Source organism: Bubalus bubalis, chromosome 17 (assembly GCF_019923935.1).
Source record: "Bubalus bubalis isolate 160015118507 breed Murrah chromosome 17, NDDB_SH_1, whole genome shotgun sequence".
Taxonomy (NCBI): Eukaryota; Metazoa; Chordata; class Mammalia; order Artiodactyla; family Bovidae; genus Bubalus; species Bubalus bubalis.
In genome coordinates, this window is record NC_059173.1 from 173,307 (window position 1) to 194,535 (window position 21,229).

General features: G+C 62.6%; 2 protein-coding genes across 4 annotated transcripts; one reads left to right on the forward strand and one right to left on the reverse strand.

The window, feature by feature from the left end:
• Nucleotides 1-816: 816 nt before the first annotated feature.
• On the forward strand, nucleotides 817-2,102 carry CLDN5 (claudin 5). The gene has a single exon (XM_006065538.4). The coding sequence runs from the start codon at nucleotides 935-937 to the stop codon at nucleotides 1,589-1,591; it is 657 nt and encodes a 218-aa protein (XP_006065600.1). The 5' UTR covers nucleotides 817-934; the 3' UTR covers nucleotides 1,592-2,102.
• A 2,174-nt stretch (nucleotides 2,103-4,276) lies between these two features.
• On the reverse strand, nucleotides 4,277-21,167 carry CDC45 (cell division cycle 45). 3 transcript variants are annotated; one of them, XM_025267154.3, is made up of 20 exons: nucleotides 20,195-21,167; nucleotides 20,023-20,082; nucleotides 18,627-18,719; nucleotides 16,299-16,436; nucleotides 15,350-15,496; nucleotides 14,607-14,662; nucleotides 14,102-14,150; nucleotides 13,312-13,373; nucleotides 12,821-12,871; nucleotides 12,488-12,607; nucleotides 12,035-12,166; nucleotides 11,802-11,900; nucleotides 11,070-11,228; nucleotides 7,728-7,866; nucleotides 7,573-7,656; nucleotides 7,206-7,324; nucleotides 6,831-6,907; nucleotides 5,699-5,800; nucleotides 5,458-5,523; nucleotides 4,277-4,429 (listed from the first exon to the last, which is right to left on the reverse strand). In XM_025267154.3, exons 1-19 carry the CDS (start codon nucleotides 20,243-20,245, stop codon nucleotides 5,459-5,461), a joined length of 1,803 nt encoding a protein of 600 aa, XP_025122939.1. In that variant the 5' UTR covers nucleotides 20,246-21,167; the 3' UTR covers nucleotides 4,277-4,429; nucleotide 5,458. The 3 variants fall into 3 exon arrangements, 2 of the variants coding, with proteins under 2 accessions (XP_025122939.1, XP_006065602.1); XM_006065540.4 differs by lacking the exon at nucleotides 5,699-5,800 and having other exon boundaries at nucleotides 20,195-21,157; XR_006545445.2 differs by lacking the exons at nucleotides 5,699-5,800; nucleotides 6,831-6,907 and having other exon boundaries at nucleotides 20,195-21,162.
• Nucleotides 21,168-21,229: the final 62 nt, after the last annotated feature.

Here is a 21,229-nt window from a genome sequence, read left to right on the forward strand (position 1 = left end):
GTGGAGCCCCCCGGCCTTCCTGAGCCAAGCCTCAGAAGAGGGGATGGGTGGCTCCTCTGAAGAAGAAGCCCTTGTGGCAGGGGCAGAGTGGGGGGGGTCTCCGGGGCCATGGGAGGGCCCCATTGTCTAGGGCTGGAGCCTCAGGCTCCAGCGACGGGTACCACTGGGCAGGAACTTGGACAAAGCTGGAACCCTAACCACGCAGGCCCTCCTGGCTTCTCGGCCTGTGGGGGAGACAGTGTCGACCCTTGGAGGGGCATCGCGGTAGGGGTGCGGAGAAGGGGCCTGGGTTGGGTCTGGACTCCAGGGTGAGCTTCCTGGAGGATCAAGTCGCGCCATGCTTGGCTAACTCGGGAGCAGGGCCGAGGAAGCCCCCAACCCAGGTCCTGGAGCAGTGGCGATGGCGGGGGCGCCGGCCGACCGGGGCCAGGGAAACCGGAGCTAGGAGATAGGGACTGACCGGCTCGTTCCGGAATGTGTTGGGGTAAGTCGGTGCAGATTCGGGGTCGTGCAGTTCCTGAAGTGGCGAGGTGGGGCGCACAGGGAGGTGGGTCGCGGAGCGTGCGCGGCCACCCCAGGCCACCCCCGAATGGGCTCGGCAGAGACCAGGACAGCGGTTCCTACCGCCCCCGCAGCCCGCTACCCCGCTACCCCGCTACCCTGGGCGCAGATGTTTCTCTTACTCCGGCTGCCGACGGTGCCAGCGATTGGCTGCGGACAGATGGCCGCGCGCGGATTGGCTGCCCGGGGCAGGGGGCAGGGCCGGGGGTGGGGGGGGGCAGAGTCCGCCCCCGAACCTTCAAAAAGGAAGCCCCTCCAGACGCGCCCGCAGACCCGAGGCTGCACTGCGGTGCTGCGAGGCCTGGAGACTGAACGAGTGAGCCGCGCGCGCCCCGAGGCCCCGGGCCGTCGGGCGCGGGTCTCGTCTCCAGCCATGGGGTCGGCGGCGCTGGAGATTCTCGGCTTGGTGCTGTGCCTGGTGGGCTGGGTGGGCCTGATTCTGGCGTGCGGGCTCCCCATGTGGCAGGTGACGGCCTTCCTGGACCACAACATCGTGACGGCGCAGACCACCTGGAAGGGGCTGTGGATGTCGTGCGTGGTGCAGAGCACAGGGCACATGCAGTGCAAGGTGTACGACTCCGTGCTGGCGCTGAGCCCCGAGGTGCAGGCGGCGCGGGCCCTCACCGTGGGCGCCGTGCTGCTGGCGCTCGTCGCGCTGTTCGTGACCCTGGCGGGCGCCCAGTGCACCACCTGCGTGGCCCCCGGCCCGGCCAAGGCGCGCGTGGCGCTCACGGGCGGCGCGCTCTACGCGCTCTGCGGGCTGCTGGCGCTGGTGCCGCTCTGCTGGTTCGCCAACATCGTGGTCCGCGAGTTCTACGACCCGACCGTGCCCATGTCTCAGAAGTACGAGCTGGGAGCCGCGCTCTACATTGGCTGGGCCGCCTCCGCGCTGCTCATGTGCGGCGGCGGCCTCGTGTGCTGCGGCGCCTGGGTCTGCACCGGCCGCCCGGATTTCAGCTTCCCGGTGAAGTACTCGGCGTCGCGGCGGCCGACGGCCACCGGCGACTATGACAAGAAGAACTACGTCTGAGGCGGGGCCGCGAGATGGAGGACCGGTCGGGGGATCGGCCTCCGCTGGGGTGTGCCGCGCGACGGCTCCGGAACTCGGGGCTCCGCGCCCACACTGGACTCTGGTCAGCGACCCGTCCTCTCCCGCCGCCCGGCCAGCCTGGGCTGCGCCATGCCCCGCAACAGCGATGCGTGCTCGGGAGGACTCGCGCAGTGACTTTCCTGCGCGGTCCTGGCCCCACCACATGGGCTGGGCGCGCGTTCCTTCGACTGTGTGGGCGCTGGACTGGAGATACCCGCTCCCTCCCCAGGGGCTCCACATTTCAGAGGGACAGACTGAGCCCAGGGGCCCCAGCCTGGACTGCCAGAGGGACGTTTACAGCCGGACTAGACGACACCCACGGGCTGGACCTCCCTGTCTCACCCCCTGGACTTCGCCAGGCAAGATCCCGGGTGTGGGGCCGGGACCCTGCCCACCTTCGCAGCTTGTGGGGGGTGTGCGAGTCTGCTTAGTAAACGGTCTGGATACCCTCCCCACTGTGTCCTGTTCTCTGTCGTCACTCCCTGTGCCCAGCAGCCCCCCTTCACCCGCCCATCTACCCGATTTCTTCCCAATAAGCAAGTCTGGCCCTCTGGGAACTGGGAACCCTCACGGCCACTTCTCAGGTCCCCCGGCATCTGGTCGCCTTCCCACTGGGTGGGAACAGCCGCCAGCAGGGCCACTGCTGAGTCCCCGGGGGAGGGGTGGGTGCAGGGGCTGAGGCAGACCCCAGCACCTGCTGCAGGTGGACCCAGCAGGCGTGGGGGGTCTGGGATGCAGGCAGTGCCAGGGCTGCTGGCTTTGCTGAGGGGACTGGGCGCGAGGCACCACCAGGCAGATGCTTCCCACCTGCCCTCTCAGGGCTCAGCCGTCCCTGGATCACTCCCACGGGCAGGCATCTGCACGGCGCTGACAAGGTCCCTGCTGCCAAGGCACAGCGGGAAGAGGGACTCTGGAGAGGGGGCTGCAGCTCGACAGCCACGGGGAGGAGGCCCTGGCGGCTGGCTGCCCAGATTGGACTCCAGCCCCCCACCCGACTCCCTGCAGAGGCCTGCGCCCACCCTGGTGTCCTGGCAGCCGGCCCGGACTCGGGCCAGACGTCAGCATGTCCATGTCAGCCCCTGCTGGGTGTATCCGGTGTCCTTCCTCCTGGGGGTGGGGCCCCCGGGAGCCGGTACTGGCCATCATCAGGCCTTGGGTGGGCACCCCACAATGGCAGAGTGGCCCAGACCTGTGACAGCCACCAAGATCTCAGTGCTTCCAGCCCTCTTCTAAGCACTCTGAATTAATGCATTTTCCCCGTCTGCCAAAGGCCAGGGCAGGAGGACAGTGGATGGGATCCGGACTGCTGGAGGAGCTCCAGACCCGCCAGTGGGGAGGGTGCGGCATCTGCCCCAGTTCACATCCAGGAGGCCTGGGTGCTGAGGGGGCTGAGTTCATTAGGCTCCTGGGGTCCCGAGGCAAGGAGTGTCCCAGGCCTGGCCAGGCTGCCCCGTGGGGAGGGGCAGAACGTGCGGCGGCGGCTCATGGCAGCTGCTGTGCACTTGGCCCCGAGTCCCAGGACTTCCAGGGAGGCGGAACTGTCTGGGGGCGCGAGCTCCCCCAGGGGGAAGAGCACAGAGGGCCAGGCCCCAGGCGGAGGCCCCCAGCAGCCTTGGTAGCATCGCCACCTGGGCCTGACCCAGAGCAGCCCCCAGGACGGCGTGTGTGTGGTCCTGGGCTCAGCCCGTCTGCCCTGGCCACAGGGCCCCACCAGCGCCAGGCACAGCCCGTGGACACTGCTGAGCTGACCGCAGGCCCAGGCCCCCGCCGGGACCCCGAATGGTCGCTGCCCAGCCCTGGCTCCTGCACACGGCCAGGGTGGGGAGCGTGGGGCCCCGGGGGCCAGGCTGCCATCCCCACCCCGATCAGGGCGAATTTCCGGCCCTCCTGAGCGGGGGCAGACTCCCCTCCAGAGGAGCCGTGGCCCCAGGGCAGCCACCGCACTGCCCACCACCCTCCCCAGACCCCCCCCCACCCACGTTCAACTTCCGGACCTGATTTCCGGGCTGTTCCCACCAACCTAACAGCTGCCCAAACCACTGTGCTTCCTCCAGCCCGCCTGCTCCCTGAGCCCTCAACTCCAGGCAGAGGCCGGAGTGTCAGCCATGCGTGTGAAGGATGGTCTCCTCGCCAACAGGCAGAGGGGGCACCCTTGGCCACCCTCAGCCTGCGCGGGCACTCTGGGGACAGCCCAGCCCACGGCTCCAAACCTGCAGGCCCACCCAGCTTGGAGCTCCCGTAATGGGACAGGGCTGACGCTGACCATGAGGGCCCTCGGCCCCCCTTCCTGAACTGGGCCTCGCGCTCAGTCCCCACCCAGGGTGCCGCAAAGCGGGGGTGCCTGGGCAGACAGGTGCTGGGGTGAGTGGAGGGTGGGCCTGGACGGGTGTGTAGTCAAGAGCATGGGTCTGAGGCCAGTGGACAGAGGAAGAGGCCGGAAGCTGGAGCGGGTGGTCCTGCTGGCACCATGGCGGTCAGCACGGGCGCTGGGGGCCGGGGCTCCACCCACGGCTGTCCAGGGAGCCCTGAGGTCACTCCCCACGTGGACTTCCCACTGGGCGGCAGGGTGCCTGGGACACAGGACCAAGGCCCCTCTGGACACAGAAGGCTCAGGGAACAACCAAGTGCTGGCCCTGTGACCAGACCCAAGATTAAGGCGCCATTTTATTCCGTTAAAAACCATTGTCTCTGCGTCTAAAACCATGTCCATAACTTACAACCTAAATAACAGCGAGTCAACACAAATAAGGAGGAGGTTACTGCTGAAGAAATCAAACTCTGGAAAAGACAAAAAAGAAAAAATAAATGTAAACAGTTCTAACGGTTCCCCAGATCAGACAGCGACCAAGCCTTCCAGCCAACTGGCTGCTTCGAGCAGCCCAGCACTCACGGCTGGGGGTCCCTGCCGCCCGCCTGCCTGAGACCCCGAAGGCCACCTGGCCCAGCACCTCCTCCCCTTGTGGGCCCTGCCCACAGGCTGGCCCACCCAGGCTCCGTGCGCCTCACATGGGCACGATGGCATCACTCAGCCAGCTGCAGGGAAGGGCCTGTCCCCAGTGCCCGCCCCGCTGCAGAGACCCCCACTTGGAACCTTTGACTCAAGCCCCCAGGCCCTTGCTGAGGCCCCGCCCTCCAGGCCCAAGCGGTGTCAGCCCCGTTTCAGACGAGGACACAGGGACAGCATGGTGAGGGCCCCCAGGCCCCACAGGAGACCCAAATCTGACCCCCAGTCCCGTGTTCCCCTGAGAGAGGCTGGGGTGCCGGAGGCCCCAGACTGTTCTCAGTGCAGCCACTGGGGCTCCCGTGCCCTGAGGTCAGCAGAGAACCAGGGGCTGGAGACTGGGCCAGCAGGAGGGACCCCCACACCCATTCCGGAGCCAGGACGGGGCCTGTGTCCCAGCCAGGGCTTGGCGGGGCCGGGCCGGGCCTCTGCCGCGGGGGGCCTGGGCTGAAGGGCTCACTGGACAGAGCAGGGCCCTGCCCATCTCCCAAGGGCCCTGCGGCGCTGGGGTGGGGGCAGCCGAGCGGCACCTGGGCTGTCAGTCTGTGCTGACAGACGCCCCGCACGTCCCAGCCCAGGGCCTGACCAACCTGGTGGCCAGAGCAGGGCAGACTCCGGCTCCCCCTGAAGGGACTCCAGGAGCCTAATGAGCTCAGCCCCCTCAGCGCGCCTGCTGCGGCCCTGCTAGCCTGGGGCAGGCGGCCCCGGGGAAGGCGCTGTGCCCATCTCCGCAGGGCCCCGCCTGGCCTCGAGCGTGAGAAGCCGGGCTCTGTGGCAAAGCTCCAGCACAGCCTGCCCGACTCACCCTAGGACAGCAGGGTCACGAGCGCATCCAGGAACTTGCTGCGGTCCTCGGCCTTCAGCTCAATCACTGCATTAATGAAAGGAAAACACCGCTGGAACGGGGCCGGGGCGGCCAGGGGCGCCACTGACTCCCACGGCCCGGCAGCAACCCCCCACATTCCATGCGCGCCTGGCTCCCTGGGCACTCTGCCCCACGCAGCCTGCTGAGCCCTCAGAAGGGGCAGGCTGGCCCGGCCACCCACCTGCCTGGGCATGGGGGAGCCAAGCAGCTCCGCCCTGGAGGCCCCAGCCTGGGGAAGCCGGGGTGTCCTGCCAGCCGGCCAGCACCACCTCCAGTCTTAGGTCTGAAATGGGAGGAGGGGGCTGCTGCTGGGGGGACCGCCTCCATGAGGCTGCAACGAGAATGGCCTGGTGGGAAGATGCGGGCTCCAGACCCCAGAGGCCGTAGGGGGAAGGCAGGTCTCGGGCCTCAGTTGCATCTGACTCTTAGCAACCCCATGGCCCATAGCCCGCCAGGCTCCTCTGTCCGTGGGATTCTCCAGGCAGGAACACTGGAGAGGGTTGCCATGCCCTCCTCCAGGGGAGCTTCCCGACCCTGGGATCAAACCCTCGTCTCTGGCGTCTCCTGCATTGGCAGGCAGGGCCCTCCCCGCTGCGCCACCGGGCTTGGCTGTGTCAGGCCTGTCTCGTGCGGGATCTCTGGTTGTGGCCCACGGGCTCCAGAGCACATGGCCCGGCAGCTCCGCAGCATGTGGGCTCCTAGCTCCCCAACCAGGGGTTCAAATCGTGCTCCCCGCGTTGCAAGGCTGATTCTCAGCCACTGAACCAGCAAGCAAGTCTGTAGAAGTGGGCTTTTAAAGAGGTGACCAGGTTACTGGGGGTCACTACGGAGGGACTTGAGCTGGTCTGACTGAAGCCCTTGTGGGAAGAGAAGAGCACAGACCCAGGGGACGCCGGCGTCTACACACCCAGCAGAGGGGCTTCGGGGGAGCAGCCCTGCGACACCCTGACCAGCCGGCCCCCCGCATGGGGAGGAGTCCATCTCCATGGTCTCATGCCCCTCCACCCACCATGCTGCTCTATTACAGCGGCTTGGGCTCACTGCACCGCGGTGAAGCCCCTCACGTCGGAGAGACGGACAGCAGACAGGGCCAAACGTGACCCTGTCCCCCCCTGGCGCTCAGAGGCTGCGGGTGGTGTGCACGCTGGCAGCTCCCAAGGGTTGGCCCCAGCAGCCTCCGCTGGGCAGCCTCGGGGCTCCGGGGAAGTGGCCTCAGGCTGGACCCTGAGGCTGGGCCGGGGCGCAGGCCCGAGGTAGGAGGGCTGCCGGCAGGGGCCCTGGGCACCTCGCGGGCGCTGTGCAGGGACGCTCACCAGAGAGATCAAAGTGGTTGTGCAGTGCCCGGGAGTTGGTACCCTCTGCCGCCTTCTCAAACGCCCGGCCGAAAAAGCTGGGGACACAGAGGCATGCTCGCTGGCTACCACCCAGGGCCTCAGACCACTCTGGATGGCTGCTGCCCACCCCCCGGCCCCAAGCCCAGCCCTGCTCAGCCCTCGTGCGGGCGTGCCCCCAGTACCTCCCATGCCCTGCAGAGTGTGTGGGGTGGGGTCCCAGGCACACACGGCGGGGTGGGATGGGCCAGGGGAGGGGAGGGGAGGGGGCGCAGGGCGCTGGGGCCGAGGTGGAGAAGGCCGTCCCCGGCCTGGCACTGAGGCTGGAACCCCCCCAGACCCGGCCCCTGGACTCACTTCTTCCTGTCCGAGCTGTCGGTCTCTGGGGGGATGCCCACCATGGTCACGGTGCCCTGCTCTGCGCTCAGGGGAGCGGCCATCACCAAGGGCAGCAGCTTGCAGCGCCGATTCTTTGTCTGCCGGGGGGGATGCGCACCTTGGTCATGGCCTATGCCCGCGTGAGCGCCCCCAGAGCCCAGGAGCCCCGGGATGCCCGAGTCCCAGGCCACCGCCCCAGCCTCTGGGGCCCCCGGCTGCTCCCCACCAACTGCTCCAGGTCCCATCGTGGTTGTCACCTCCTCCAGGAGGTCCTCCCAGGCCCACGCCTCCCTCACCCACCTCTGCTCAACAGGACCCCAGCCCCGGAGGCCCCCCCCCCGCTCACCGAGCACACGAAGGACTTGAGCAGGTGTCTGCTTAGCAGGCTCAGGGAGGCGGGCTTAGAGAACAGTGCCACGTCCGGGGTGCCCTGTGGGTGCAGGGCGGGTGGTCAGGGGCGGCCGGAGCGCCTGGCGGGGGTGCGCGCGTAAGGGAGCTGACCTCCATGAGGGCGCAGTAGAGGAAGGGCCCCTGGGAGACGACGAGGTTGGTGCAGAGGCAGCTGGCGATGGTCTGCTGCGTGGCGCGCAGCTGCCGCTTGGCCAGCTCCAGGCCGTGGTACAGCTTGTCCAGGTTACCCCTGCAACGGCAGATGCGCGGTGGCGCCACAGCTCGCAGGGGCGCCCGGCTCCCGCGTGAGAAGGAGCGACAGTGATTATCCACGGGGATGGACGTCGCGGGGAGGGGCTGGCATAGAGGACAGGAGACTGGAAGCCAGCCGAGGTGCCCTGCAGGGTTCTGGCCGGGGAGGCATGGGGGTACCAGGAACCCTGCCCCTTCTCCCACTCCAAGGGGGCTTCCCCTCTGTGGAGCAGTGAGGTCTTCAAGCGAACCTCCATACCCAGCAGCTGAGGAGCCTGAAATGCCACACTGGCTTCCCGCCTGCCAAGACGAGGCCGTGCCTTCCACCTGCAGATCGTCCCCAGAGACCCTGGGCTTGCTGGGCTTCCACAGCACCGCCCTGCACCCCGGAACTGGTGACTGAGGAGCACCAGACACTTGAAAAAGACCTGTGGCCCGAAAACATAGCCCTAGAGGAGACTGGAGATAATCTGGAACCAGAAGAATGGTTAAAATGAAGGCCAGTTGGTGTCTTCAGAGAAATTTGGGCAATACATTCATAAACCAAGAACAGGATGCTATGAACATGGAACAATCAGAAACTGAGACGTGTTTGTGGAAAGAACGATGGCTGCAGCACAGAGCTGCCTGAGGCTACAGGATGAAGCCAGAAGAGCTCCGCACACGGGTGAGACAAACACGTGGGAGGGAGACAGGATCAAGTCCAGAAGAGCTCCGCACACGGGTGAGACAAACACGTGGGAGGGAGACAGGATCAAGTCCAGAAGAGCTCCGCACACGGGTGAGACAAACACGTGGGAGGGAGACAGGATCAAGTCCAGAAGAGCTCCGCACACGGGTGAGACAAACACGTGGGAGACAGTCAGGACGACGTCCAGAAGAGCTCCGCACACGGGTGAGACAAACACGTGGGAGACAGAAGGCACACCCAACACTGACAGGCTGAGCCTCTTCCCAGGGTCTAGGAAGATCGAGAAACAGACGCGTTGGGGGGAGGGGCGACACTGAAGACAAAGTCCAAAAGCATGCCCTCGGGCTCACCCGAAAGCTCAGCCCACCCCGCACACCACAGACCTCCTGCACGCTGAGAACTGAAAAAGGTCCCGAGAACTTCCGGTGGGGTCTGGGGTGCACTTACAGAGAAACAAGAACCGAAACGGCTTGGACCTCTCCTCGGCACCTCAGCAGCTAGGAGGCGGGGAGGAACCCTGAATTCTGCACGAGCCAGACCAGCACCCAGATGAGGGTGGAGGACGCTGTCAGACGTGCTAGGGCACACAACCTTTCCCTCAGCAGCCCCTTCTTTAAGAGCCGCTTGAGAGTAACACTCCTGCAGAATGAGGGCGTGCAGACAGCAGAGGAGCCTGGCCGCCCCGGTCCACCCAGGGGCACTGTCTGGGTGGTCGACGGCAGGCCTGGTGGCCTGGAGCCAAGGACACAGCCCCAGGCTCTCCTGGACAGAAGGTGCTCTCGGGGATGAGAGCTGGGAACGGATGCGATAAAGGAGGCTCCAGGGAAAACAAAGAGCTGCATGGCCGGAAGGAATGTGGTCACTGTCCAGGTAGCTCAGACGATAAAGGATCCTCCCGCAAAGCAGGAGACGCGGGTTCAATCCCTGTGTCAGGAGGGTTCCCTGGAGGAGGCAATGGCAACCCACTCCAGTCTTCTAACCTGGAGAATCCCACGGACAGAGGAGCCTGGCCAGACACAGTCCATGGGGCCACAAAGAATTGGATACGACTGAGTGACTAATGGAGAAGGCAGTGGCACCCCAGTCCAGTACTCTCACCTGGAAAATCTCATGGACGGAGGGGCCTGGTGGGCTGCAGTCCATGGGGTTGCTAAGGGTCGGACACAGCTGAGTGACTTCACTTTCAGTTTTCCCTTTCATGCGTTGGAGAAGGAAATGGCAACCCACTCCAGTGTTCTTGCCTGGAGAATCCCAGGGATGGGGGGGCCTGGTGGGCTGCCATCTATGGGGTCACACAGAGTCGGACACGACTGAAGTGACCTAGCAGCAGCAGCAGCAGAGTAACACACACACCCGCCCTGCGTTAGAGACTCTGGGATATTTTATCAGCCCAACCATGAACCACTGTTCACTGAGCTTTATCCCTCAGAATCAGCCTACAGCCACAGGTGAGACAGCTCACATTCGGTCCTCTGCCCCGCGACTCGGCGTTATCAGAGGTGAACACACGGAAGCATTTTCACACCGAGAGAGGGGCTGGGGAGGGGAAAACAAGGGACACCGCCAACCTTTCCTCACGACCTGGGAGAGAGGACCAAGACGCGAGGATGCTAAGGCTGAGAAGGAGCTAACAATGGGCGGCACTGTCTGGATGGGGGCAGGCACACAGATGGGGCTGAGCACTGCTGCGGCAGGAAGCCAGCGGACAATGGCCGAGGCTGGCCCATCGGCTCTAAGACGGGTGGGGACGCCGACAGTACAGTGTTTGGATTTTCCCATACTCCTAGATAAAGACAGAGCAACGACATTGTAGAACCAGTGACCTTTGGTTCTAAGACTCACACTCAGGACACAGGGAGCAACACCGCTGCCCGCGAGCGGAGCGCAGGGGGAGGAGGCCCCCAGCTGGCCAGCAGACGCACTGGCAGCATCAGAGTGGCGGCGGCAGAGGAGCAGAGGCCTCAGGAAGACAGAAGATCAGGCAGCCGTGGGCAGAGGCCCCGGGGGCCACGCGGGAGTCGTGGCAACAACCAGGGGCCAGGGCAGCCCCCCCCAAAACAGTCAGGAAGACTCAACGCATAACACACGAGAAATGGCCCAATCTGGTCACGGTCACCCACAGGAGAAAGGACAAGGACGGCCTCGCTCCCGAGAAGGAAGGTTGACTAGAAAGACACGTCCTCAGAGGCCCAGAACCCTAACGTCCTATTTCAAAACAAGTCAGGAGACAGTTAAAGACGGTGCGTCTCAGGAAGTGGGACAGGGAAACGGAAACAGAAGGAAAACACTTCAGAAGAGAAGACTGGACTAAAAGAGACAGAGGCGCCCAAAGAGGCATGGGAGGCGAGACAGTAGAGAAATCTAAGAATCACATGGAAGGAAAGCACTCCCCCTGAAGCCGGCCACGTGTCTCCCGCGTCCCCGGTCACGCCTGCCTGAGGGCCTCCGCGGCAGGGCGGGGCGGGGGCGGGGGTGGCCGGTGTGGGCTGGGCCGCGGCCTCGTCCACTACCTGGAGAGGCTGTCCAGGGCCTGCGTGAAGCTGTCCGTCCCGGAGCCGTGCTCGGGGCTCTCCATCAGTGACATCGTGGCGAAGACCACATCGCTGGCCAGGAACTTGTGCTTGAAGCCAAACTGGACGCTGAAAGTCTGAACGCGCATGTCCTTCATGCTGCAGCGGGGCAAGCGATGCGGTGGCCTTCTGCGTGTGCCCAGAGCGGCCTGCGCTGGGCCAGCTCGCGGGCCGGCACCCCCGCAAGACAGCACCGCCCCCCCACGCCAGCCCCCACAGATTCTCATGGCACGGCCCTTCTGGTCAGAGAACAGATAGGGCAGGAGGCCCGCACACCAGCCCCGCAGCAGGGATGCCGAGCGCCCGGCACCAGGCCGTCAGCTTGTGGGGCGCAGCAGGAGCTGGCTGTGTGTGTGCAGGGGGCGGGGTGTCCCAGGACGCCAGGAGCAGCCAGGCCTGTGCCCTCCGGCAGGGCCAGCAGATCCGCTGGGCACACCTTGTCTGAACCGGGCCCCGGGGGATCCCAGGGTCCAGAGATAGACAGGCCGGGTCGACTGCAAACATCTGCATCTCGGCCCCAATTCTAGACTTTTCAGGTACTTTAAGAGGCCCTATTTTTAACCCAAAGAGAAGGTCCCAATTATTTCCGTATTCTCATTTTCTGCATTATTTTCAGAACGTGGCTAAAACTGAAACCCTGACAAAGTTTAATCCATAGAAATTTGAGTTTACCCAAACTTATTTGCAGACTCTTCAATCATTTCTCGCAAATTCTCCTTCAAGGAGACGTCCATGGATTGAAACTTCTGCTTCACCTGCTTGAGGGGGAGACTGGGGAGGGGGCGCTTGGTCACAGGAGGCGCGAACCCTGGCCGCCACTCCAGCCTGGACACTCCAGAATGACCAGATTCGGGGCTCCGCGGAGTGGGTGGGGGGCCACGGGGCGGGGCCTCGGGGACACTCACCCCACATCCGCGAGGAACTCCTGCAGCCGCTTCTGCCCGTGCAGGGACCAGAGCTTGAACCTGGCCGCCGTGTAGCACGTGTTGCACAGGCTGTCGTGGAGGGACCAGTGCTGGTAGAGCGCCAGGCGGAGGCTGGGCCGCGTCAAGGAGCTGCGGCTGCACGTGACCCGCCCCGCCCAGGGACCCCCGCCCCCGCCCCGGGGCCGCCACGTGCGCCACCAGCCGCCCGGGGCCTGGGGCTCCCCGACCTCAGCGTGACTTGACCCGGACAGAAGCCTGGGAGGGGTGGACGCACAGCGAGATCAAGGGGACCCTGTGGCCACACCCGGACCTGGGAGTCTCCAGCTCCGGCCGGCCTAAGACACGGGACGCCCCTGAACACAGCAGAGCCTGCACCCACGGGGCCCTCCCGAGTCTCTGGTCCTGGGGACGCGGGCAGGGCAGCGAGGATACTCGTACTCGAAGGAGATGCGCGCGCAGTCCACGGAGAGCGCGTGCGCCTCATCCTCACGCCGGTGGCTGTGCCGGGATACGTGCCGCTGCAGTGCGCCCACGTCGGTCACGTACTTCACCCTGGAGGACAGCAGCCTGGGCTCGCCACCCCGCCCACCGGGCCCGGGGCGAACAACCCCCCCACCGCTGCTGAGTGTCCACACAAGGCCACACATGACTGGACCCAGGCCCACGGCAGCCCCTCCTCGAAGGCCCCTGCAGGGACGCGGCCCCCTAGCCCCTACGGCAGGCCCGCTGCAGCCGACCTCAGGCAGCCTGGGCACGCGCCCTTACTGGGTGATTTTGTCTTGCACCCACTGGTCCGTGAGTCCAACGATGGCCCACCTGGAGGGAGAGGACACAGCTGTGAACGGGCGAGCGGCACTCGCAGGCACCTCCAGCCAGTGGGGTCTGACCCAGACGCTCCACTGCACCAGGCCCCCAGCAGACCCGGAGGCGGCCCATGGGCAACCCTGCCCTGGAGCTCACCGCCCACCAGGGCTGCAAAGGTGCCAGGCAGCACGTGGGCTTGCTCAAACCTCACACTCAAGTTTGCTGGGCAGCAAGGCCAACAGGTCAGCTGGGAAGGGCTGACAGCCCAGGCCCCACCCCCGGACCTCTGTGCCCATGACGCTCCACTGTCCCCCCCGAGTCTGTGTGCGCCGAGGGCCACAGTCAGGAAGGAAACCAGGCCCCTGCACGAGTACAGCACGGGGCTGCAGCCATCACTGGCAGGGGGCCCGGCCCGGCCGCGGGGACCTGACTGCTCGAAGGGGCCCACACACCACAGCATGTCGCTCAGGTCCTTGGACATCAGCCACGCCAGGTCGAACATCACCATGGCAGCCTACAAGAGAGACGGGCCGAGGCCGGTGGTCCTGCTCAGGGTAGGACCAAGCCCACGCTGCCTGGGCCCCAATGTCCCATGCGGAGTTGGGGTGGGGGAGAAGGGTCCGATTGGGAGCCCTAAACCCCGTCTGCCCTGAGACTCCAGGTCTCCTTCAGCAGCTCCGAGGAGGCCAGCCTCCAAGGGAGCGTCCGGCATCTGAGGGGCCGGGGGTCCGTTCCTGCCCAGACCGCCCACCTGCCTGCGCCTCAGAAGGACCGTCCTGTAGAGGCCAGCGGGGCCCCGGCCACACATCTGGAAATACGGGCTCAGGGTCAGGGCCCCAGGACCAGACCCTGAGACTAGACACAGCATGCTTCACTGGAAACCTATTTTCTGGGGCTCCTCAAGGTCCCGAGCTGTGCTCAGTGACCCCAAGCTGACACGATGTGTCTTTCGTACGACCTTCGTCCCAGGACACAAGGACACTGAAGGGCCTGTGCGAACGCAGAGCCCCAGCCCCTGCACAGACCAACAGGCCCGCGCAGCGCTCCTCACGGCGAGCGGAAGCAACAGCTGCCGCCCCTCGGGCAGCCCTGGCCTGAGGCACGCTTCACCCAGGAGAGGCCCAGGGGCTCAGCCCTCCCCCGGCCACACAGAGGCGGCTGCGGGGCACCGTCCTGCTCCTGTTCTAGGACGGTGGCCCCTGCAGTGTGGGCGGGACTGCGCCCGCACCCGTCTGTACCCACCGACGTCCCATGATACTCGTACTGCTCGTAGTCAAAGAGGACGTCTCTCCTGTAAGGACACAAGACGCCGGGTCTTCACCAGGAAGCAGAACAGGAAGAAAACACTGGGGAAGATGCTAAAATCCCAAGGCACCCAAGAAACACGATGTGCAGGGTGAAAAGGAAGTCTGGGTAACTTAAGTTTCTTTTATACGCTTTCTTTCCCCTACGAGATGTTTCACACAATTGTCATCTATCCGATTTGTGAGAGTTTTTAAACAGAAGGATCTATACTTAGAAATTAGGACACCAAAGGACCAGGGCATCACCCCCAATGGACAGTGTGTTTGGGCGACCTGGGGGCCGGCCTGGCCCTCGCGGGACCAGAAGCGAAACCGAGGGGCGCAGGGCCCACACACGCCATCCTGCAGGCACCGGCCCAGAGGCGCTCGCGCAAGCCGTGACCCTAACGTGGAGCAGAGACGGGCACTGCTGGCCGCCATCCCGCCCCGGGATGCAGTCTCACCTCCGGGCCTCCCACTCTCTCCGCTGCCTCCTCTTCAGAGTTTGCGCTGCGATCTCCTGACCACGACAAAGAGAACAGAGGGCTGAGCAAGAGCCAGGAGCTCAGCCCCGGCCTGGGAGGGTTCTGATCCGACGGCAGGCCAGCGGGTGGGAGGGGGCGCCAGCAGGGGTCTCTGTGGTGACGGCGGTGTCCCGTGTCCTATTTCAGTGGCTGACAGGTCACCGTCGGGGACACGGGCAAAGTGCACACATGGTTTCAACTCACTTCTGACACCTGCATGTGGATCTGCAGTGATGTCAGAACCAGTGTATAACGGCATGTGACGGTCCTGACGAGGGACCTTCTGGAGGGTGACGGAATGCCTCCCTATCACGTGACTTCACACATCTGCCAAACCTCACGGAACTGTACACCTGGTGAAGGTTATTATGTAAAACCCCCAGGTTTTGTTGGTAGACTAACAAAGAATTCTCTGACAGTGCCGAGTGGTGTCCTGTACCCTGCCCTCATGCCTGTGGGACTCCCAGGCTGGTCAGAAGGGCTCAAACAGCTCAGTTAAAAAAAAACAACAAATAAACCAACCTAATAAAAAAATGGGCAGGAGATCCAAATAGACATTCTGCCCAGAGTCAGTGCCCAACCTGCTGCCTTCCAGCTCTGCCTGGGCCCGCAGGCTCTGAGCTGACCCTTGACCTTCAGGAGTGACGAGCTCCTTAAGACTGTGGTGAAAGGCGCAAACCCACCTCCTCCAGCCGTGTGCGCTTCTCGGAGGGCTCTGACCCCTCATCGCCTTCATTTCCCGAGTGTTCTTCATCCTCCTCTTCATCCCGAAAGATGTCTTCATAGGCCGGAACTTCAAGGTCATCATCTTGTTTAATGAGCAATCTGATCTATGATTAAAACACAGAGCCATCAACCTCCCCTCTCCTTGATGGAAAACTATCCATCACAGGTTTCCTCTCCCAGAGTCTAATCTCCCGAATCTGCACCCCACTCAGTACACAGAGAGTACGGAGCCTGCAGACGGAACGACTACGCAGTCACTTCAGTTCAGTTCAGTCACTCAGTTGTGTCCAACTCTCTGCGACCCCATGAATCGCAGCCTGGGAGTCTGGATAAAACACTCCCTCTTAGGCCCACACTCAGCCAACAAAATGAACACCTTGCACCTCAGCCTCCGACCAAGGACACAGAGACCCGTGACCTCGCAGCGAGCAAAAGTCCTGTCCCTAAAAGAGGTCCTTCATGAGAGACTTTCAGGGCTGAGGCTACTGTGGGTGCGTGCCCACGGGTGGCTCAGAGAGCTCATGCCAGGCTCACCGGGCCCCATACGACCGTCCTGGACCCCACACCACCCGGGCAGCCAGGGAGCGTCCTGCCCCATTTAGAGGGAAGGTGCCTCTGAGGTCCGGATAGTCAATAAAGCTGGCTGGCCTGAGCTCGGAGTGCACTCGGAGCAGGTTCCGGACCCTGTGCCTCCTGGGTCAAGCGAGTCCCACACATGCCTTCTGAGCACCTCTGAGGGAGGTGACGTGTTTCCCATCAAAGGTGGACAAGACCAGGGCCTGTCCTCAGGCTGCTCCAGGCCCCATAGGCAAGGTGGACACATGCCTTGCCAAGAACAGCAGGCCTGACGCTGCGGCATGAAAGGGACAGACAGACGGGCAGCAGAGCTCGGGGAGCCCGGCCTACCTGGCTGTCGTTGTACACGTTCACAACATTGACCGGCCTGTGGGTGTCACACACGAAGAACACGGCCTCATCATCGGGCTGAAGGATATCCAACAGATCCACGTTCGCGCCACAGTTTATGAGGATGAAATAGCGGAACTGGACAAAGGACAGGGGCGTGGTGAGTAAGCGCACGGGGCCGGCCATCTGCCTTCAGCACCAGGCCTGAGTCCTGTAGGGACTCGTCCAGCCCGATGCACGGTGAGGCCCTGCTGGCAAGGGGCTCCAGAGATGGCCACGGCTGGCCTGTGCCGAGTGCTTTAACAACCCCTCACACAAGTTCATTTCCAGGATGACACTGTGAGGCGGGTACCATGACTGTCCTGCCAACGAGGAGTAGGCCAAGGCCGAATCTCTTCTGGCCTCAGGCGTGGGGTTCAGAAGATGTGGGCAGACCTCGAGTTCAAATGCATAGTGGGGCCCCTCCCGACCTGTCACCCACTCTTCTGCGACAGGCTCCTCTCAAATGCATAGTGGGGCCCCTCCCGACCTGTCACCCACTCTTCTGCGACAGGCTCCTGTCAAATGCATAGTGGGGCCCCTCCCGACCTGTCACCCACTCTTCTGCGACAGGCTCCTCTCAAATGCATAGTGGGGCCCCTCCCGACCTGTCACCCACTCTTCTGCGACAGGCTCCTCTCAAATGCATAGTGGGGCCCCCCCCGACCTGTCACCCACTCTTCTGCGACAGGCTCCTCTCAAATGCATAGTGGGGCCCCTCCCGACCTGTCACCCACTCTTCTGCGACAGGCTCCTGTCAAATGCATAGTGGGGCCCCCCCCGACCTGTCACCCACTCTTCTGCGACAGGCTCCTCTCAAATGCATAGTGGGGCCCCTCCCGACCTGTCACCCACTCTTCTGCGACAGGCTCCTCTCAAATGCATAGTGGGGCCCCCCCCGACCTGTCACCCACTCTTCTGCGACAGGCTCCTCTCAAATGCATAGTGGGGCCCCCCCCGACCTGTCACCCACTCTTCTGCGACAGGCTCCTCTCAAATGCATAGTGGGGCCCCCCCCGACCTGTCACCCACTCTTCTGCGACAGGCTCCTCTCAAATGCATAGTGGGGCCCCTCCCGACCTGTCACCCACTCTTCTGCGACAGGCTCCTGTCAAATGCATAGTGGGGCCCCTCCCGACCTGTCACCCACTCTTCTGCGACGGGCTCCTCTCAAATGCATAGTGGGGCCCCCCCGACCTGTCACCCACTCTTCTGCGACAGGCTCCTCTCAAATGCATAGTGGGGCCCCCCCGGCCTGTCACCCACTCTTCTGCGACGGGCTCCTCTCCGTGCTGGCAGCATGGCGCCCGGTCAGACTCCAGCAAGCCTGAGGCAGCTCACACTTAACACGCACCTGAATATTAAGTGGGCTTCCCTGGTGGCTCGCCATCCGAGTCTGCCTGACAATGCAGGAGACCCAGGTTCAATCCCTGAGTCGGGAAGATCCCCTGGAGCGGGAAATGGCAACCCACTCCAGTATTCTTGCCTTGGGAATCCCATGGAATGAGGAGCCTGGCGGGCTACAGTCCATGGGGTTGCAAAGGGTGGGACACAGCTGAGCAACTGACACTAAATATTAAGTAAAGCGTTTTGTCTCATGCTATCACTACAGAAAACGCTTTCCTTGTAAACGTGATCTGGCATAGGTCCCTCTCATGATGACAGGAGCACCAGGCGAGGACTTGTCTCTGCCAGACAGTCCTCCTTGCAGCCAGAAACTCTGGGACCCTCTTCCAGAGAGCAGCCCCTCCCTGGGGGGCGGTGGGGTCTCAGACGTCCCGGCTCTCATAATAGCTCCATGTAGAGCTGAGAAGAGACCTGGTCTCTATGGCCCAAATTCCAAAGGGAGAAAGTATGTTCCTGAATTTCCAGTTGGAAACTGGGATACACTTCTTGGAAAAATAAATGTGAAATAATGGTCTAACGTAAAGTAATTTTAACCAGGCTGTATCAGAAACAACCTTCCAAATTCCAAGCACCTGAGAGTGAAATGTGTCTAAACAGAGGTTCAGAGCTAGAGATTGTCCTTATTCACGATCTTGTTTTTGTTGTCAATTTTGTCCCTGCGATTGGACAGTAAAGTCATCTCACATAGGGCTCACTTCTCTCTTCTGTGTAGCCTAAGAAAATCGATAGTTAGAAATACACACAAGCCATTGTAGAAATATTGAGTTCTTCACCACCAGCACCACTTGGGAAGCCCCATCGTAGAAAGAGAAAGAATGCTCAGTGTTAAGAAGTTGCCAATTGAGAGAGAAAGCCCAATATTCTCAAATGCGTCTCTCATACCTGTTCTTTATGCTCTAGAAATGCAGTTTCAAGTTCTTGCCACCCAGAAACTGGAACCAGCGTGTACTGTACATGGTCACACTGGAACAGGGCCTGGAGAGAGAGAATTTTCAAAGCCTACTGTATTTAGAACGTCTGCAATCCATCCTGAAACGCACATTCTGTTCAGTTCAGTCGCTCAGTCGTGTCCGACTCTTTGCGACCCCATGAATCGTAGCATGCCAGGCCTCCCTGTCCATCAAATGCACATTACAAGAAAAAAAAAGATGGGCTGAGAGACAACAGATGCTAACGTAAGGTTAGTGAACGCTGACGTCAGCAAGGAGGTAATTGGAACATGAAAGTCCACTGAGCCGTACGTCAGCTTTGCTGAACATCACCAAAGGAAAACACTGCTAAAAAACTCGCTGTTTCTAGGTTTTTGGTGAGTCGTTCCCGACCCAAGGGCCTGACCAAAGCTCCTGTAAACCTTGCCTGTGTGGCCGCATGCTCAGTCATTTAGGCCTGACTCTTTGAAACCCCATGGACTGTAGCCTGCCAGGCTCCATGGGGTTCTCCAGGCAAGAATACTGGAGTGGGTTGCCATTTCCTGCTCCAGGGAATATTCCTGACCCAGGGATTAAACCCACATCTCCTGCATTGCAGGTGGATTCTTTACTGCTGAGCCATCGGGGAAGCCCTGAACCATATTTAAAACCGAACAACAACAATCTTTCCTTAGCACTGAAGAATTCATGCCTTCAAACTCTGGTGCTGGAGAAGGCTCTTGAGAGTCCCTTGGACAGTAAGGAGATCAAACCAATCAATCCTAAAGGAAATCAACCCTGAATATTCCCTGGAAGGACTGATGCTGAAGTCCCAGTACTTTGGCCACCTGATGAGAAGAGCTGATTCATTGGGAAAGACCCTGATGCTGGGCGAGATCTAAGGCAGAAGGGGATAACAAGATCAGATGGTTGGATGGCATCACTGACTCAATGAACATGACTTTGAGTAAACTCCAGAAGAAGGTAAAGGACAGGGAAGCCTGGTGTGCTGCAGTCCATGGGGTCACAAAGAGTCAGACACCACTGAGCGACCGAACAACAACGCTCTTTCCTATTAGGTTAAGGAGTCAGTATCTCCAGAATCCCTGATGACACCCCAGTGCCCTCGACTGTCAGATTCTTCTGCCTCGAACCCCAATGGTGAGAAGGCGCTGCAGGTCTACCGGTCTCTCCAACGCAGCCGTTCTGTGCCCAGCTTGTGGACTTCTGCCGGCTTCTCCTCTAACCCACCTAACCGGGGCGCAACCTGGCGGGAGTCCCTGCCCCAGGCCGAGCTCCCGCCCCGGTCCACCCCTCGCGCCTGCCCCCGGTCCCCCTCGGCCCTCGCCGGCCCAGCCAGCAGGACTCACCTGAAGGATCTTGCAAGCGCACAGAGCGTCCACGTCCGAGGCCACGAAGAGAAGGACCCTCTGTCGGGGGGAGAGCTGGCTGAGAGCGGCCCCGAGAACCCCGGCCCCTCCTGCCCCCACGGTCGCGCGCCCTCGTCCCTTCCCCCAGTCTCGGAGCCCAGGAAGGGCTCACCTGGCTCTGGACCACCTCGTAGAACTCCTTGCGGAAGTCGGACACGAACATGACCGCGGCGCCTGGACACCCCGGGATGGGACTCGGCCAGCCTGGCCGCGATCAAGACTCCCGCCAAGTCCGGGCTCTCCCGTTTGCCCCGGGGGCCAGCCAATCGCGACTCAGGTCCCCGCCTCTCCGCTTTTCTGATTGGCCCGCGCTGGGAGCGACACTTATGCTCCGCCATTCACGACAGGACTACTCCGGCCGGCCCCTAAAGGAGCGTCCTCCACAGGCTGCACGCCCTGCGGGTCGCGCAAGTCCTGTGCGACTCCGGTTCTCCAGAAACCCTACGCTCCGTACACTTTACTTTGGGGGGGGAAAAATGCCCACTCCCCTCCTCCAACTGGAATCTCCAGGTTAAAGCAACCTCGCAACAAATTAAACTCCTGTACTCTTCGGGAATTCGCTGAAGAAGGAAATGGCAAGCCACTCGAGTACTCGTGCCTGGGAAATCCCATGGACGGAGGAGCCCGGTGGGCTGCAGCCCGCGGGGGTCGCAAAGAGTCGGACACGACTGAGCGACTTCACTTTCACTACACTTCACTTCAGGAATTCTCAGGTGCCTCGGTTGGTAGAGAACCCGCCTGCCAAGCAGGAGACGCGGGTTCGCGCCCTGGAGAGGGAAATGGCAGCCCACTGCAGTATCCTTGCCTGGAGAATCCCGTGGGCCGAGGAGCCTGGACGGCTGCAGCCCGCGGGGGTCGCAACTCAGCCAGACTGGACAACAACACGGCAGAAGAGGGCGTCGGCGTAGGATGTCCAGGGGCCCGGCCTACTTCAGAGCGGAAGTGGGGCCTACTTCCGCCCGCGTCCTCGGGGGCTCCGCCTGCGAGCTGGGTAGTGCAGGCAGTAAGGGGAGTGGGCCCCCCAATTAGTCAGGAAGGGGACACCGTCGGCCTAATTGTAAATAATCGCGGAAGGCGTATCTGAACGCTCGCGCCGGAGGGGCGTTTGATTTTCGCGCTTCGGCAGCGCTTGCTTGCGCAGCATCCC